An 18,794-nucleotide genomic window follows, 5' to 3' on the forward strand; every position below is an offset into this window, starting at 1 on the left:
AAAAGGACGGGAGAGGCAAGCAGGAAGAGGCAAAAGGCGAGAGCGGGAAGTGGGGGAGGCAATGACGGGAGCGGAAAGAGGGCGGCAAGGACCAGAGCGGAAAGAGAGCGGCAAGGACCAGAGCGGAAAGAGAGCGGCAAGGACCAGAGCGGAAAGAGAGCGGCAAGGACCAGAGCGGAAAGAGAGCGGCAAGGACCAGAGCGGAAAGAGAGCGGCAAGGACCAGAGCGGAAAGAGAGCGGCAAGGACCAGAGCGGAAAGAGAGCGGCAAGGACCAGAGCGGAAAGAGAGCGGCAAGGACCAGAGCGGAAAGAGGGCAGCAAGGAACAGAGCGGAAAGAGGGCAGCAAGGACCAGAGCAGAACAGAGCGGAAAGAGGGCGGCAAGGACCAGAGCGGAAAGAGGGGGCAGCAAGGACGGGAGTTGGAAGAGGGGGCAGCAAGGACGGGAGCGGGAAGAGGGGGCGGCAAGGACGGGAGCGGAAAGAGGGGGCGGCAAGGACCAGAGCGGAAAGAGGGGGCGGCAAGGACCAGAGCGGAAAGAGGGGGCGGCAAGGACCAGAGCGGAAAGAGGGGGCGGCAAGGACCAGAGCGGAAAGAGGGGGCGGCAAGGACCGGAGCGGAAAGAGGGGGCGGCAAGGACCGGAGCGGAAAGAGGGGGCGGCAAGGACCGGAGCGGAAAGAGGGCGGCAAGGACGGGAGCAGAAAGAGGGCGGCAAGGACGGGAGAGAAAAGAGGGCAGCAAGGACGGGAGCGGGAACATGGGGCCAAGGTGGCTAGAGAAGAGGGAGGCAAGGCGACAAGACAAGAGGGGGGTACATGGAAAAGCTTTAAGGGGGCTCCTGACTGGCACAGAGTGAATAGTCACAAAATACAAAAGCTCTTTTATCCACATATAGACAGTACAGAATGCCATTTGTAGACCTTGCAAACAGAGCTCACCTGTAGAGGATGACATACTCATGGCCCTGTTTCCTGGACAGGCGATAGGCTGGTGTGACTCTGGTTATGGCAAGTAGGGACTTTAAAAGTAGAGAAAGTCTGTTGTAAACAGAGTAGGAGACCTTGATGTCACGGTCACACCTGAAGGGGACAAAGACATGACTATTATCATTACAGTTCTCTTTAGGCGACACTCGCATAAAAGAAGAAACTGAAAGATACCCCAAAAGAACCAGTGTGTAAATTACAAGAATTAGTACAGAGCCATCACTGACCACAGAGGAAGAGATGAATTACTTTGTAGTTCGCAAGGGCACTGCATTCATGTGTAATGGAAGAGATTAATGCAGAACTCCCATGGACCACAACCCGAGCCTGAAAAATCAGCACAGATTTTGCAGGCCAGCAAGAACCCAGTTTGAGAAAAAAAGTTCAAAATGCAAAACTCTCATTGGAATCAACACCCCTCCAACTCCAATTAGTGCATGCCCTACCAGACTAGGAAATATCTGCTTTCAGAGAATGTAAATTACTCAATTTAGTGTCTCCTTTGGGGGTATTGCACAATTTTGATAAAACAAACCGTTCTCCCAATGTACACTATCGTGCTTAGTGTGAAGGCATCATGAAGTAGAACACAGACAATAGACTTCAAGTTTAAACAAAAGAGGTTTATTTAACTGAAATGTCAGGATGGTTGAAGGTCTAAACTTGCCCTATACAAATGTGGGTTTTCCCTACCGGAATAAATCTAAGGAAAGTCTGTTTCAGAGTTAAACTTTGAAGTCTGTGTGTCCAAAACCTATCCTTACCCTCACAACTATATTAAACCAATATGTAGGGATGTCAAACTCAAAAGGAACAGTGTTTAACTTAAGTTCTGAGCTTCTTCCAGCTCACCCCTGTTTCTCTCAGCTCCCTCAGCAACCCCCCCCCCCAACCATAAGAATGTTCCATAAAACTCTCAACGTTTACCTTCTTGAGTTCAAGGCAATATAGTTCCAGTACAATCCAGAATAAAAGGTGTCTCTGGATTGTGTTCCCAGGACGACGAGTATTCTTCAAAAGTGTTGCAATGGTTTTCTTGAGCTGGTTTCGTAATGTCTTTAGTTCTCACCAATCAGGATCCGCTGGTCTAGGCGCAGTTGTTAGACCACACGGTCCACCCATCACACGTTGCAAACCAGTGTCCCTGGACTTCTCAGCCGTTCCTTGGCACTTACTCATTTGCACCGAGTCACCCTTGGCTCTGCTGTGTTGGTCTACCGGCTTTTAGGGTGCAATCTTACATCCTTTGGGTTTTCCTGGATTGCCTTATGTCAATGTATCCTACACCCTTTGCCAAGAAGCTTGCCACACTGCATTCACGCATTCATTAAAGTTTGTGCTTTCTGTAGTCTTTACTGTCGTCAATTGTGGTTAATTGTAAGGATGCAATTCACTGTGCAATACTGCTTTACTATGATTTGAGTTTCAATCCAGAGTTCAAAAAGTATTTTTACGTTTCTTAATCAAATTCAAGTTGGAAGGCATACTTGTATTCTTTCAAGGTAAAGATGTTTTAAAGTTTATAATTCATTTTATTTGTTCATCTCTTTGAGAAGTTTCTCTGTAATGTGATGTTCAAAAATCAAAGTCTCATATAGGTCAGTATTCAATATACCTTGGTTTATTGCACTGTTAGGTTATCAAAAAGTTAATTTAATAGGTGGACGGGCCCTTGCCTGCAGTCCTGTTCGAGCTCCCCAGTGCTTGCATGTCTCTCTGACACTCACCAGTGGTTTGCTCCCGCTGCCTGCGGGTCGTCCTGGAGGTCACTGGTGTTTGCGTGTCCCGCTGACACTCACCAGCGGCCTACTCCTGTTCGCGGCAGCTTCTGTAGCAGTTTCCACTCCGCTTCGAGGGGGGAACACCGCTGATGTGAGCTCTGTTTGCTTTGCTGCTTCTGATGAATGCAGACAGCGTTCTGTGAGGCCTGGGTCTGCTGGTGTCCTTGTTTGGCATCCAGCCTCAAACGAGGGGGGGGAGGGGTCTTAGGAGTATCTCTCTACTAGCCTATATCCCGGCTTAGAGTCTCAACCAGAGTCTCGCCTTGGCAGTCCCTTGAAGAGTGGACCCCTTGCTGGTCCTACTGCTTCTTCTTCACGGCTCGCTGTTCCTTCACGGCTCTCTGATCCGTTTCTCCCTGTGGGCTCTCTTTTTATGCACCTGCAGGGCTCTAACAGGCTGCAGGTGAGTCAGGCTAATTAACCTGCCTGACCTTCCCAGTGTTTTGGATGCAGCTTCCACATCTCAGTACCTAAGTGGTGAAGAAGAGTAATCTTCATTGCTCTCAGTTGCCTCTTCTTTGTCTCAGTACTGTCCGGTGTTGCATGTGGAGTCATGAGGGGAGTTGACTTGTAACAGCCTATCAAGGGTGGGGAGGTTTAGGTTGACTATTACTATGAAAAGGGGATACCATGTCCCACCTAGGGGCATCCCACTCCCTATCCACAAGGACGCTCAACCCAGGAGATCCTCCCTCGCTTCTCCACCCCAGGGTCAGGATCAAAAGGCGATGGCCTTTCCCTGGCCATTTGGGTAGAGGATCCAAGGAGAGTAGGAGCGAGAATACTCTCAGGTTTCTCACATTATCAAAACCAAACCCATCTCCAGTCTTTTTAAAGGCATCAAAGTGTTTTAGATACACATACAACGCATGGCCAAAATATGCAGTCAATGTTTCTGTATAAATCATAAACCTCCTTATGTAGGGTCTCCATTCCCCCCTTTCCTTGCCTCTGCAGCCTTCCTCTCCTCCTGGGGCAGCACTGGTGGGGCTCTAGAACTTCATCCCAAGAATTCCTGGGTGAGATGTATTCCTTTTATTACTTTGCATACATACATGCATGCATACAGGGAAACAAGCTATTTTAATCACAGTACAAACGGTAGTGTAGCAGATAAACAGGAGGCAGTGAGCCTCTTATAATGGGAAGAGTGCAATTGGCATGGCGACTGGGTTTCAGAAGGGTTATATTGGACAAATGCAAGGAACAATGCAATGGACAAATTTAAAACAAGTAGGTGTCAATGGGTAGGCAGTCTATCCAGCTAAGCATGAGCTGTGACCTCAAACTATTAAGTGCTAGTGTGGCAAGTGTTGGGGAGAATTCTCATAAATGGCTGATTTCCCTTACCTAATGAGTCCCTCAGCAGCTTTGCTGGATTTCTAGGATTTATTCGTTTCACCTGGTAAGAGTGAGAGCCTTTTTTCCCACTCTTACATGTGTTTTACTATGTGTGTATCTTACATGGAGTACAGGAAAGGGTTCCTGCTTACCCCTTTTTGTCCGTCTCTCTTGGAGCATTGTTTCGCTCCCTTTACATCAAGATTTGGCTGGTGGCAGTGGCAACTACCCTAACTTTTCTACCGCGGTTACCTTATATAAACGTGGTATTGTTTTAGGCTATTATATTAGCCTCAACCATAAACCCGCTTGACCAAATACATTTTATTTTGGCTCCCGCTGGGTTTATTCGCCATTTCTTTTTGTTAAAGTCTTTCTCGTGTCTTTCTCTGCCCGCCAAATCGGGGATGATTCCTTTGTTCGCCGTCTTTTTGCGGTCTTCTGCACAGAAGTCCTCCTTAAGGCGCCTGAAAGTCTGGGGAGGCAGGCTGTGAGGGAGGGATCTAAGGACCCCTGCCATGGGTTCCCTTGGTAACCCAAGTCTCTCTCCTGTTTGATTGGCTAAGGGGACTGTCCTAGCCAGGACAGCCACCCTGCTGTGTGATTGACAGCCAGGCTGCATGAATAGGGAAAAACTGCATAAAAAGCAGGTCTCTGGGACTGGAAAGGCAGAGTCGCCACTGGAACGAAAGAAACTACGAGGAGCTGATGGAAGAGGACCCTACAACGACTGAACCGCCGGTGAAGCCCTGCTGCAGGTCCAATTCTTCAGAATTCAACGACAGAGAAGATCCTCCAGGAAACTTCTTCGATTAAACTGGTGGGACCAATCAGTTTGCCCAAACAGCAAGCCAGGACCCCTCCTCTGGTCGAATTCGCTGCACAGAGCTACAGTGGGCCGGATAGCCAGGAAGGTCGGACACTGCTTGGGTTTTAAGGAGTGCACCTTTTATGTGTTTTGCTCTGCTGCTGGTTTCTTCCCTGGGTAGTGCAGGACCCAGCAGTCTTCCTACTTCGTGTCAGTCCGACAGTTGCTTCAGGAACCACGAGCCTGCAGGAATTACCAGGAACGTCCGCCTCAGCTACAGCTTCCTCTCCGTTTCAAGGTATTGTGCAAATCCAGTTGCTCGTTTTGTTCAACCGCAGTGAAAGTGTTTGAAATCTTTCTCCAATACGAGGGCTTGTCCTTCTCTTTTCTTTGAAATAACTTTTCTATCAACCAACCTCGTCCAGAAACCGTGCCACGAACTTTACCACAAACTACTCTGAACTGTGTGATCTTGAGTAAAAGACTTTTGATCCATTGACTTTGGCCTTAAGCCTTTTCTACCTGATTTTATCACTGTAGTTGCTCTTGTTCAATTGCCCTGAGTAGTTACCTGTTGGTTTGATTTAATTTCTAATAACTTTGTCTTTCCCTCCCTTTTAAATTGCTGGAGTGTCATTTTGCTCCCACTTCATTTTTGTGAGCTTAACTTGTCTGGAATTTAAGGGAAGTGGTGTAGTGTATTAAGAGTGATTTTTTAACTGCTTATAATAGTGTAATGTTATACAACTGAAGAGTGAAATAAATGTATATACTTTTACTTGAAAACCTTGAATCAGTGTTTGCCTGAATCATAGTAATTGCTGTCCTTTGTGTAACTATCTGATACTGCTCACTTACTCTTCAGATAAGTCCGGCTGCTCCGCTACTGCTACCACTTTAACTGTGTAGTACAGGCTTGTACCAAAGGTGAATTTTTACTGTCACTTGTAGTCTTAATTGTGTGTGGTGTTCCCAAAGAGTACTGCATATAATTCTGCCTAACAGTGAGGAAAGGAGAAGGAAGAGACCGGTTAGTGGTGAGGGAAGGTGTCAGGGTTAGCAGCGTGCTGACCCACAAAAACGTTAGCCTACAAGGGTCTCCGTAGAGGGTTACTTTCCTCCCAAGCCCTCTGTCCTCGTGGGTTGGTGAATACAACACCGGGACAAAGGGCTTGAATGAAAAGACATGGAGAGGTATACCGCTTGGTTCTCTCCCAGGGTGTAAAGCAAGATATAGATGTTACTTTGGGAGAAACACAGTAAGCACAAGTCACCCTTAACCACCCGCCCCTTTCCCTGATATTGGTATCTGAGCAATGTAGTATTCAGGCAGGTGTACCTAGTGAATTCACCACAGATGCAGGATAGCTGAATAAGGGCAGCAATATGGAGAGAAGAAATAAGGCCACACCTTAGACCAACTAGAAGGAACGATGAATACAAATGTTCCACAAAACAAATGGTTCCCAGAAAAATAAGATCCAATACAGGGTAATCCAGTCAACAGTTCAGGAGAAAGACCGAGGTCAGATTGAAAAAGTCAGTCCAACTACATTTAAAAATCCAGGTTCCAAGGTCAAGGCAGAGAAGCAGAAATCCTTCAATCCAAGCAGCGGGTGAAGCAAAACAGCAAATACTGGAAGGAAAAACTGAGAAGAAGCAGACCAAAGAAAAGCACTCGAGTCAGGCGTGGAATCGATCCAGAGCGGTTGAGAAGCACAATCATTTTAATCATCCTGCAACTTATTGCAGAGATCCGGAGTTTTCCTGAGGTACGACGTCAGCAGGTTCCACTGCGCCCGATTTTGGTGCACCATGCTTGGTATGCGCAGCCGTGTGGGCATTGTGTCAGTTTCCGTAGCAATTGCCAAGTGCTTGCCATGATATGCCGATGCATGCGGGAGGTTTTCTGCGTCTGCTGGGCCGGATCCACTCTGAAGGTGCAAGTAGTAAGGCTGGAGAGGTGAATCAAGAAGATGGCTCACTGGAGGGCGCTAGAGAGCCCAACCAAGATGGCGGCTCTTAAGTGAGCTACCAGTGAAGCTCCTGAAAATCCTGCCTGGGGTACCCAGTGTTAGGGAGAATTCTCATTCTATGACTAATTTATCTTGCCTAGTGAGTCCCCCAGCAGCTTTGCTGGATTTCTGGAGTTTATTTTTTCCACCTGTTAAGATTGTGAGACTTTTTCCCACTCTTACACGTGTTTTGCCATGTGTATTTCTACTGTTTGTGTGATTGTGGGGTCTGGTGTACACCACTCCATGAGCCCCACCTTTTTTAGTGTGTTGCACAGCACCTGTTGTCTTTGAGACTTCCCCCTGACTCCATTATTCTGGGGCGGACTACTGTCTCCCAGAAACAGGTAAAGTTGCCATTTACTTTATGTAGTCATTTGAAACTGCAGACCCAGTACACCTGCACCTTACATGGAGTACTGGAAAGGGTTAATTCCTATCCCTTTTTGTCTGTGCCTCTCTGAGCTTTGTTTTGCTCTTTTAACATTTAGACTTGGCTGGTGGCAGTGGTACCTACCCTAACCTTTCTACCTCAATTATATTTTATAAACGTGGTACTGAATTAGGCTATAATATTAGCCTCAAACATAAACCCGCTTGACCAAGTACTCTTTCTTTTGGCTCCGGATGGGTTTATTCACCATTTCTTTTTGTTAAATCCTTCTTGTGTTTTACTTTGCACTGCAAATCAGGTTTGCCTTCTTTGTTCACCGTCTTTTGGCGGGCTTCTCTGAAGAAGCCCTCCTTTTGGCGCCTGGGTGTCTATGTGGGCTGAATGAGAGGGAGGGGTGTAGTCACCCCCTGCACAGGGTTTCCTTGGAAACCCAAGTCGCACTTTGCATCCATTGGCTGGAGGGGTTGTCCGAACTGGACAACCCCCCTGCTGTTTCATTGGCAGCCAGGCTGTGTGAATGGGGGATTTTCGCATAAAAGGCAGGACTCTTGGGCTGGAAGTCAGAGTCGCCACTGGAACTGTAAGGAACCGAAGAGAAGCAGAGAAGAAGACAGCTGCTGCAACTACCGAGTCCCGGTGAAGCCCTGCTGCAGTCCTGAGCTATCTACCCTTTAACGACAAGAGAAGATCCAGTCCGGAGTCTTCTTCCCTTGAGCCTGTTGGGATCAACCAGCTCACCTTCCACAGGCAGAGGATCCTCTTCTTGGAAATCACTGCACACAGCTGTAGTGGTCCGGATAGCCACCTGACCACTGACAAGCCTCTCCTGTTTCAAAGGAGCGGACCTTTTAGTCACTGTTGCAGGCTTGATCCCTGGGTAGTGCAGATCGCTTCAAACGTCCACCTTCTTGTCCCCACGACTGAAGCTACAGGAACCGCAAGTCTGTAGGAACTACCAGGAACAACTGCCATAGCACCAGCTCTTCTTCACTTTGAATAAGGTACTGTGTCCAACTTCGAGGAATTGGGGTGAACCCTTTTCTCCTCACTAAAGGCTTGTCCTTATCTTCCTTCCATCTTATAACTTTTGCCTCCCTTTTGACAATATCTAAGTACTCCTGGCAATCTCGAATCGTGAACTGTGCTAACCTTGTGATTCTCGACAACAGGATCCCTGTCCCATTGACACTGGCGCAGGCCTATTGACTTTTATCTTCGTGTTAGAAAAGTGTCTTGTGATTCTAGCTGCCTTGACAAAAGTATTGCCTGTGATTTTTATCCCCTATTCTCTTGTGTTAATTCATGTGCTAAGTTTGTTTGACTACGGTAACATTTCTTCTCGCAGGTACGCGTCTCTTTGGTAAGACCGAACTGTCATTACTGTCAAAAAGTGATCGCGTAACAACCCCGGTAACATCTTTGTTTCACAACACCGGTCTGTCAAAACCAAAGGTACTTACCTTGAATTGTTCTGCACAAGGGGAATTGGTTGTGTGTAGTGTATTTGAAGTGTGGTATTAAATGAATAGAAGTGAAGTGTTTTGTGAACAGATGGTTTAAAATAAATGTACTTTTACTTTTTAACCAAAAACTTTGAGTCGGTGTTTGCTTGAGTCACAGTAATTGTAGTCCTTTGTGTAATCTCTACTACTGCTTATTTGCTCGTGAGTTAAGTCTGGCTGCTCCGCTACTTTAACTGTGTAGTACAGGCTTGTACCAAAGGTAAAATTGTACTACCACATGTAGTCTTAATCTTGTGTATTGGTGTTAGGGAGAATTCTCATTTATGGCTAGTGAGTCCCCCAGCAGCTTTGCCGGACATCTGGAGTTTATTTTCTTCAATTTGGTAAGAGTGAGAGCTTTTCCCCCACTCTTACCTGGGTTTTGCTATGTGTTTCTACCTGTTTTTGTGATTGTGGACTCTGAAGTACACCACTTCAGTAGCCCCCTTCTTTTTGTGTGTCACACAGCACCTTCAATGCCGTGACATAGGGTTGTCTTTGAGACTTCCCTCGACTTCATTTCTGAGGCGACTACTGTCCCCCAGAAAAGGGTAAAGTTACCATTAACTTACTTAATCAATCTACCACAGATCCAGTACACCCCATCTTCCATGGGGAAATGAAAAGGGTTAACTCGTATCCCTTTTTTATCTGTACCTCCTAGAGCATTGTTTTGCTTTTTTAACATTTAGACTTGGCTGGCGGCAGTGGTATCTACTCTAACTTTCCTACTGAGATATTAGATAAACGTGGTACTGGTCTTGGCTATTATATTAGCCTCGAACATAAACCCGCTTGACCAAATCGTCTTTCTCTTGGCTCCGGTTGGGTTTATTCGCCATTTCTTTTTGTTAAAGTCCTTCTTGTGTTTTACTTTGCGCTGCAAACTAGGTTTGCCTTCTTTGTTCACTGTCTTTTGGCGGGCTTCTGCCCAGAAGCCCTCCTCAAGGCGCCTGCGTGTCTAGGTGGGCTGAATGTGAGGGAGGGGTGTAGTCACCCCCTGCACAGGGTATCCTAGGAAACCCAAGTCACACTTTGTCATGATTGGCCAGGGTAGTTGTCCGGGCTGAACAACCCCCCTGCTGGGTGATTGACAGCCAGGCTGCGTGAATTGGGGTTTTTCGCATAAAAGGCAGGTCTCTTGGGCTAGAAGTCAGAGAGTTGCCACTGGAACTACAAGGAACCAAAGAGAAGCGGAGAGAACGACGGCTGCTGCAACTACCCCGTCCCGGTGAAGCCATGCTGCAATCCTGAGCCATCTGCCCTTCAACGACTTAGAGAAGATCCAGTCCGGAGCCTTCTTCCCTTGAGCTTGTTCGGGATAACCAGCTCATCTTCTACAGCCAGAGGATCTTCTTCCGTGGTCGAAATCGCTGCACACTGCTGTAGTGGTCCGGATAGCCACCTGAAGAGCCTCTCCTGTTTTTAAGGAGCGCACCTTTTATTCTGTGTCGCTGCTGCCGGCCTCATCCCTGTGTGGTGCAGACCCCCTTCAGACGACGTCCTTCTCGACGAAGCTCCAGGAATCGTGGGTCTGCGGGAAACCAACAGGAAAAACTGCCAGGGCACCAGCTGCACAATTGGAACAAGGTACTATGTTCTGTTGAGGAAACTGGGTGAATCCCTTTCTTCTTCATTTCCAAGGCTTGCCCTTGTCTTCCCTCCTTCTTATAACTTTTGCTTCCGAACATTGACAATATCAAAGTACTCTTGGCTACGTTGAATTGTGAACTGTCGGACCGTGTGATCTTCGGCAACTGACCCCGGTGTCTTTCGACCCTGGCTCTGGCCCTTTGACTTTTGAACTCCTGTGATTCGGCCTGCCTAACCAAAATATTGCCTGTGATTTTTGCCTCCAACTCCCTTTGGGTATCTCAGGTGCTAAGTGTGTTTTTGCCCCGGTAGCATTTCATGTCACGGATACACGTTTATTTAGTAGACCGAACTGTCAAAAAGTGATCGCAATCGTATTCGCGGTAACGTGTTTTGTGCCCAACACCGGTTCATTCCAACACAGGGTACTTACCTTGAGACTTACTCTACAAAGTGAATTGGTTAGTTGTAGTATATTTAACGTGTGGTTTTTATTGAAGTTCAATAGAAGTGTTGTGTTTATAACGAATGGTTTAAAAATAAATGTACTTATATTTTTCTACCTGAAACCTTGAGTCAGTGTTTGCTTGAGTCCCAGTAATTGTGGTCCCTTTGTGTAATCTCTGCTACTGCTCATATACTCTTGAGATAAGCCTGGCTCCTCCGCCACTGCTACCACTCTGACATAGTAGTACAGGCTTCTACCAAAGGTAAAACTTGTATCACCACCTGTAGTCTTAATTGTGTGTAGTGGTCCCTAAGGGCACTGCACAGGATTCTGCCTAACAAGTGGTCCCTAAGGGCACTGGCCAGGATTCTGCCTAACACCCAGGACAACTGAAACAGAAGGTGAAATCCCCCCTAATCACCGACTCTAAAACGACCGGCATGAAAGCGAAAGTGAAAGTGAAACTGCATCATCCAATTTGCAGCAGTGGAGCCAGTGCGGGAGCCCTGCCCCCACACCAGCGGAGGCCCGCAGCAACCAGTGGCACCAAACTTCAGCCGACACTGCCCGCCGTATAAGTATATACGAGAACTGAGAAGCCACGGTCACAGGGGACACTGCAGCCGCGCACCGGCGACAGCGACTGAATTACCTGAAATGGCCCGCTGCGACAGCAAACGTGCTGCACAAGAAGCAGGGCACTGACCTTCCTCCAGCGCGTAAAATAGCGGCGTGGCAGTGCGTTGCCGGCCCTCGCAAGCCTGCAGCCGCCCTAATGGGGAACCGGTACCGGTGAGCCACCAGACGAGCACCTCAGCGGTGAGCATGAAGGTGATCCACCTCTCGGAGAGCATAGCCGGAGCTGCCGTCCTGAACGACCCCCCTCGGAGCCAAGACGCAACGTCGCCTGACGAGCCACTGGGATGCAGGCTGTCTCCTGATCTTCTGCATCCACGCGCATGGGAGACAACAGATCCCATGGAACTGAACCCACCGAGCATGGATCAGCCATGGAGACGGGCCCTCGCCCACTGACCCGCTCCCTCCTCTCAGAAACATGCAACAGCGGTGCCTGCTCTACCGGTCCGGTCGAGCTTGCGGGATGAACCAACCCGGGCAGTGTGAAGACCCAGGAGCCTCCGACTCTGGGTGGTTTCGCTGCCTGTCACCTGAGCTCCTGGACTGTGCGAGGCGGCCTTTGAAGAACTGCACGCCCCCACTGACTTACAGCGTGGGGAAGCAGCCCTACAAGAGGCCACAAGCCCTACTCCTAAACATCCAAGACAGCAACCAAAGGCCTCCAGCCCCTCCCATGCCTTTACACTGCACTACCCAGAATTGAAGCGCACCAACAGTCCCCCGGACAGCACAGTCTGAATTCCGCCCCAGCAGGAATACACCATCCCTGCAGCCCCAGTCGGGACGCTCTGAATCAAACTGCTGTCCTCAATACCAGCAATCCTCCTGCGCGGTGCAGACAACACGCTAATCCAGCACCCACACAAAACCAGGGCACCAGGGTGCGTCCCCCTGTGCTCTGGCCATGGGTGTTCCTGTCCCTTCTACTGGGAAATAGCAGAAAGAACGCCAGAAGGGGCACCTCGCAACCATGTTGCCAACTGAGCCACTAGTAGGGAATGGCCTAAACAACGAGACGCCTCCACTAATTGCATTCCTTCCCTCCACAAAGCTGCCCCCCTCTTGATCACAACACCTGGCGGCTTGACCCAGCCACCGGTGGGGAAGAGATTCACCTCCAAGAACCGACAACCCAGATAATAGAACCTGAGCAGTGCTGGACGGGACCTGAACCTGGTAACCAGCCAACACATGCACCAACAAATGGCTCAAGCGGAGAAAATCCACACACATACGGTGCGACAAATCTGACAAATCGGGCCAAGGGCACCCATTCAGGAGCTGTGGAAACTCTGCGAAGCCTGCTGAAAACTGCCGTCTAGCTCCCTCTCCAGCGTAAAAAAGTCAGTCCATTGATATCACGGCCAGCAAACCCCAATTGAGATACCCAAATCCGCGTGATAACAAATGCCCAAAAATGGGGAAGAACGACAAGTCGCAAAGGAAACTGAATTTTGAGACAGGCCCAGTCAACAGAACACCTGGTACCAACATGCAACCAAAACCTCTGCCATCAAGCAGCGAACAGAACGTCAGCGCTCCCCCTAGTCCAGATATAGACATTTGTGAAATACTACTGGACCTCAAAGCCGGCATCGGGAACCTAGATTCTAAGCGGGATAACCTATCTTCCAAAGTGGACCATCCCTGGACAAACATGGTGATAAGCTGTACATAGCGGAGCAGAGTGTCTGACCTGGAGGATTGAAGCACAGCACTAACGGCCAGCGTCTCTCTGCTCGGAGTACAACTGAATGCAGTCTCTGCCAAGACCGAGGACTTGGAGGGACAAAGCTGCTGCAACAGCATTCACCTTGTGGGGGTGAGGGAGCAACAAACCCTGCAGAAGATGAAGGAATTTGTTGAAGATATTTGCAAGGAACTGTTCGGAGCGGCCACCCTGTCCCTCCTCCTTGTGATCGAGAGAGCGCACCGGGTGCCAGCCAGCTGCCTAGTGCCGGGAGCCACCCCCACAGCCAATCCTGGCGGGCCAACTCAATTACAAAGATCGTGAAAATCCTTTGCAGGGGTGAAGAAGCGTCTGAGAGACAATCCAATTCAACACTCCATGCTCTTCCCGTCGAAGCTCCGAATCCAACACGCCGGAAATGCACAGTTCTTCACCTCCACTGAAGCCATGAGCAGCTTCCTAAACGAAGCCGGTTGCCGATCCCCTAATAACAAAGCGAGGCCAGCGAGAGAAGACCAAGATAGGAGAGGACCCCGCTAAGCTCTCAAAGTGTTTAAGTTTCCAAAAGTGCAATGCATCCTACACTCCATGGCACTGACTAAAAAACCTGCTCGCAAGAACTCTTACGATAACTCACCTTCAACACTTCATTAAATATCCAAAGTCACACCTGTGAACTCTGCGGGGACGCCCTTGAAAACTCTCTGGAACTTCTGACAAGAAGCAATTTCTGTAGCAATGACAAGAGAACAAATTCCCTTCTTAACTACTGCTCTATCTCTGAAAACCTCACACCCTTGGGTGACTGAAGTAACAATAACGATAAAAGCTCACCTTAATGTTTAATTGTGTGAGCTCTCCATCCTGCGTCACGCAGGGGCGCATGACCTGAAGAGTGGAGACGAAGGAGCGAACAAACAATAGGGCACTCTATAATAATATGACTGATGTGGAACCTAGCTGAAGGGGGATTATAACAAAATAATCAAATGGTGCCTAATATACGAAGCGGCTGTTAGCAGCAATAATTTCTAACATGTATTAGCGATTGGAATGGAGAGTAAGGCTCTAATAATCACTATCTCACTAAATACCTAAACTAAATATAGAAAAGAAAAAAAAAAGGTCATGAATAAACTGAACAATGTGTGACAAGACCTAAGAAGAAGGAAACGTTATTGAAGGCGTGCGCGAAGCAACGATAATGCGCACACTATGGGCAATGCAAATTAAAATGTAATTATTGAATAACCAACAACCTCTGTGACAATAGATACAACCTCACACGAGTGCCACCCAAAATCATCTAAAAACACTCGAAACAGTACTTGCGTGAGGAACAGCAATTTTCAGTCAGGATCTCTGAGGAGGGACAAGGGGCAAGTGACAGGTAAAATAAAATAACCGTAAACGGGACAGGGTGTTATACATGAAAGGAAAGAATAATAACAGATAAGGGCAAGACTTCGGAGACTGAGAAAAAGGCAAGGGGCTAAAACAGGAGGGGCTAAATGCTGTGACTGGAATTCTGTGACGACCGCGGTAAGCGTCCGTACTGCAGGGCAGTCAGCAACGCGAAGCGCGAGTCCCCTCAGGAAATGACTATTTATAACAGAGATCGGTCAAGGACTAGACTAGTAATGTTAGCCTTCTCAATGGCACAACCTAGCGGCCATTGAGGGAAATGAACTTCCATTACTTTCAGTATAAATCTGACTTAACAGCAGGACCTCTCAATACCTTTAACAAGGTTTAACCTAAGGACCCATAGACTTAATTTGGAAACTGGCTGGTGATCATGACACCGGGCCCCCTAGGAGAAAAACAGACTATGTAACACTGAAGGGAGCTACTGAACTTGGCTGGGCACTAGCACCCCAAGCTCAGAAATGTTGCAAAGTTATTAGTTTGGGTGGGAGGGAACAATCGACGGGCGAGTTCGGGGTTGCCCGCGGGAAGGGAACAAAGAAGGAAACTCCACTACAAGTTAGTTGGGAAACGGCATAGTTCAAGGGAACGTGCCAACGGTGGACCCGGTCACCATCGACAGACCCCACTACCAGACCTAAATACCCAAAATAAGCATGCACGCACCCAAAAAAGTTGACCATACCCTGAATTAACTCAGAACATTCCTGGACTATTCAAGCGGGTAACGTGGAGCATTAGAGGGGGAAATAACCCAGCCAAAATGAGAAAGATAATAAATTACCTCAAGATGCACAACATAGTTGTTGAGTTAATTCAAGAGACCCACCTCCTCCTGTCCTCCGAAAATCGATGGGCCACAACATGGGGATGCCACAGATATTATTCTTCCTTCTCCTCTTATACCAAAGGGGTAGCCATACTGATCAACAGGACCAAGAAGTTCAGGCTGCTGTCGGTGCAATGGGATGAAGAGGGCAAAGCGCTGCTGGTCCATGGGGTGCTGGAGGGCACAGAGGTCGCTCTGGTAAACTCGTATGGTTCAAATTCTGACGGCACCAACTCTTTCAACTGGGTGATGACGCATTTGGCGGGTATCGACACAGACACGACCACTTGGGGCGGCGACCTGAATACCACCCTTGATCCCGCAAGCAACAAATTACTCTCTTTTACCAATACACCCACAAAAGCAAGTCTTCAAATCTGTGAAATCTGCAAAGCCTACAACCTGATCGACGTGTGGCGACTCGGCCACGGCGACACCCGTGAATACATCTTCCACTCCTGGGTCCATGGCACAATCTCACAACTGAATTACCTTTTGGTGTCCCGCGTAGGACGGTTCCAATGGAGTGAATATGCGATCTTTCCAAGAATGCTCTCGGACCATTCCCCAGTTACTCTCGAGTGCATCCCCACTGGCGACAAAGAAAAGCCCCAGCTGGCAATTCAAGTCAGGAGCACTCCAAGACCCAGTGTTCACACAGGAGATCTTTACAGAGATCAGATCCTTCCTTACCATCAACGACTCTGTGGCATTGAGTGGGATCCTGTGGGAGACGCTAAAGTGCTACACCAGGGGGATATGCATGGACAAAGAAAATGGGATCCTGAAAACCATCCAAAGGGAACTAACCAACAATGAGACTGGTCTGAAAGAACTCAAGCAGACCTACACCAACTCAAAAGACCCTCAAACCCTAGCGCTCCTTAAGGAAGAGCTAGACAGGTTCAGAAACAACGCCAATCGTGAGAGCCGGTTCATGGCTCGTGGTCACCAAGTACGGCAGTATGGAAAAAGCCCGAAACCAGGAGTACTCTTGGCAAGACTGTTGGCGGCAGACAGGACACCCCCATAGGTCAAAAGTGTCCGCACCCCACAAGGGAACCTAGTGCACACTGAAGGCAAAATAGTGGAGACATTTTGTACCTTTTACCAAGACCTATACAGCTCCAAGACCCCAAATAACCCTGAAGTCCTCCAAGAATATTGAAACGAAATCGAACTATACTGGTTAGAAGGAGAAATTAGGGAATCCTTAAATAAACCAATCACACTCTAAAGAGATATCCGCCATTATAAAAGAACTACCAGGGACTAAATCACCAGGCACAGACGGCCTGACTGGTGAATTCTACAAGGCATTTGCCCCGACCCTTGCAACGATCCTTCGATCAGTATACAAAGAAGCACTGGAGAAAGGGTGCCTGCCTCCCACTCTGCGCGAAGCCAACATCATCCTACTCCATAAAACTGGGAAACTTCCTGAAGAATGTGCCTCCTATAGGCCGATTCCGCTGATAAACGTTGACAACAAAATCCTTGCTAAAATCCTAACCAACAGGTTGCTCCCTTTGATGCCCGGGCTAGTGCTGGCAGACCAGGTGGGATTCATACCAGGCCAGAGCACGACATTCGGAATCAGGCGGCTCTTCGCGATCATGGAAGCACTAGACCCCCTCGGATCAGGATGTGGCAGTCCTGCTAGACGCAGAAAAGGCCTTTGACTCGGTCGAGTGGCCATATCACTTTGCTGTACTAAGTAAATGTGGCCAGCGAAGCCACTTCCTGAAACTGGTCTCACTCCTCTACGCACATCCCTTGACCAGGATCACCCTGGGGGAAACAAAATCAGCACCTATAAAACTAAAGAGAGGGACCAGACAAGGATGTCCCCTGTCGGCCTTGCTGTTCGCACTTGCAATGGAGCTGCTGGCCTCAGGGCCAAACTACTGGAAAAAGGCCTTATCGTAGGACCCCATAAATTGATCCTATCCCTATACGCAGACAACGTGGCTCTCTTCGTAAGTGACCCAGCAGTAAACCTGAACCCGGTAATGAGGAAGGTGCTCAAGTTCGGAGGCTTCTCGGCACTAAAAATCGACCACAACAAACCAGTCGTGTTCCCCTTAACCCTCGAAACAGTGGAGTTCAGGGATGACTTCAAGTTCAAATGGGAGTCCTTAGGTTGGGAATATTAATGTCCAGAAATTATGAAGACTTGTTCTGAGATAACTACGGGAGTGTGTTAGAAGCCCACAGAGACAAAATCTCAAGATGGAGACGCCTGCCACTCACATTCTGGGGCCAGATCGCAATTGTAAAAATGTTCATCCTGCCCAAACTTCTATATTTGTTTGTGAATATACCATTTGTACTAACACAAAACTTCTTCCACCGCCTGCGCAGCCTGGTGCTCAAGCTGATATGGGCTGGCACCCAAGCAAGAGTGGCCCACACGACCCTTGTCCAACCAATCACGAAGGGCAGTCTGGCTCTGCCTGATCTAGAATGCTATTACTGAGCTGCACAAGCACAATTCCTAAGCCACTGGTATGCCACCCATCCGGTTCGCCCACACGTCCTAATTGAACGGGCCATGGTAACTCACAATCATCTACGAGTTGCCGTCATAGGCGAACGAGTCCCACCAAGAACTCTAAACGTGGTGTTAACCACGTACACGATATGGAAAAGGCTTGCATTCAAAAGCAACATCAGTGCGATTCTCCCCCCTCCTCCCAGCCAGATTCATCCCTGGAATTCCCCTCACGTCGGAGAAAGTATATCTCCAATGGGCAGACAAGCTAAAGATTGACACACTTCAAGACTGCTATGTGGACGGTCACTTCCTGACGATCCAACAAACATGAGAACGGGGGGCCAACCCCCCCGCCCCCGGACATTTGTGTGGACTTCCGCCTCAAACACACACTTCAATCCTTGTTCCCTTAATTTCCGGCTCAACCAACCACATGGCTGCTCCTGCACAGAGTGATTCAAGCACAGGGATAAGGAAGGCTGCTAGCCAACATTTACAAAGACCTACTGCTCATCACCACTAGCCACCTCCCAACCCGAAACTGAGATGGGAAAGAGGACTAGGGGACGGACACGATTGAAGACAAAGACTGGTCGCACATATTATGGCAAACGCAGAAAGTGTCCTTAAACTCGAGATGTAAACTGACACATTTCAACTTTATCCATCAGGTGTATCATACATCAGCCAGACTGCACAGACAACATCCTTCGATTGTGGCCGTCTACGAAAGGTGTGGAGCAACCCCGGCAGGATTCCTGCATTTGGCCTGGGAATGCCCGAACATTGAACGATTCTGGACAGAGGTGCTGAACAAGACATCAGCAATAATAGGCGAACAA

At 48.4% G+C, this 18,794-nt stretch overlaps 1 protein-coding gene across 9 annotated transcripts in view; it reads right to left on the bottom strand.

The window, feature by feature from the left end:
- ATG13 (autophagy related 13) overlaps nucleotides 1-18,794 on the bottom strand; it is a 1,946,514-nt gene that overhangs the window by 1,396,830 nt on the left and 530,890 nt on the right. For all 9 annotated transcript variants that reach the window (XM_069623214.1, XM_069623211.1, XM_069623215.1 and 6 more), the window contains one exon: nucleotides 940-1,080. In XM_069623214.1, coding sequence (XP_069479315.1) covers nucleotides 940-1,080 — 141 coding nt within the window. The remainder of the gene's footprint in view (nucleotides 1-939; nucleotides 1,081-18,794) is intronic.

This window comes from Ambystoma mexicanum, chromosome 11 (assembly GCF_040938575.1).
Source record: "Ambystoma mexicanum isolate Mex_15411 chromosome 11, UKY_AmexF1_1, whole genome shotgun sequence".
Taxonomy (NCBI): domain Eukaryota; kingdom Metazoa; phylum Chordata; class Amphibia; order Caudata; family Ambystomatidae; genus Ambystoma; species Ambystoma mexicanum.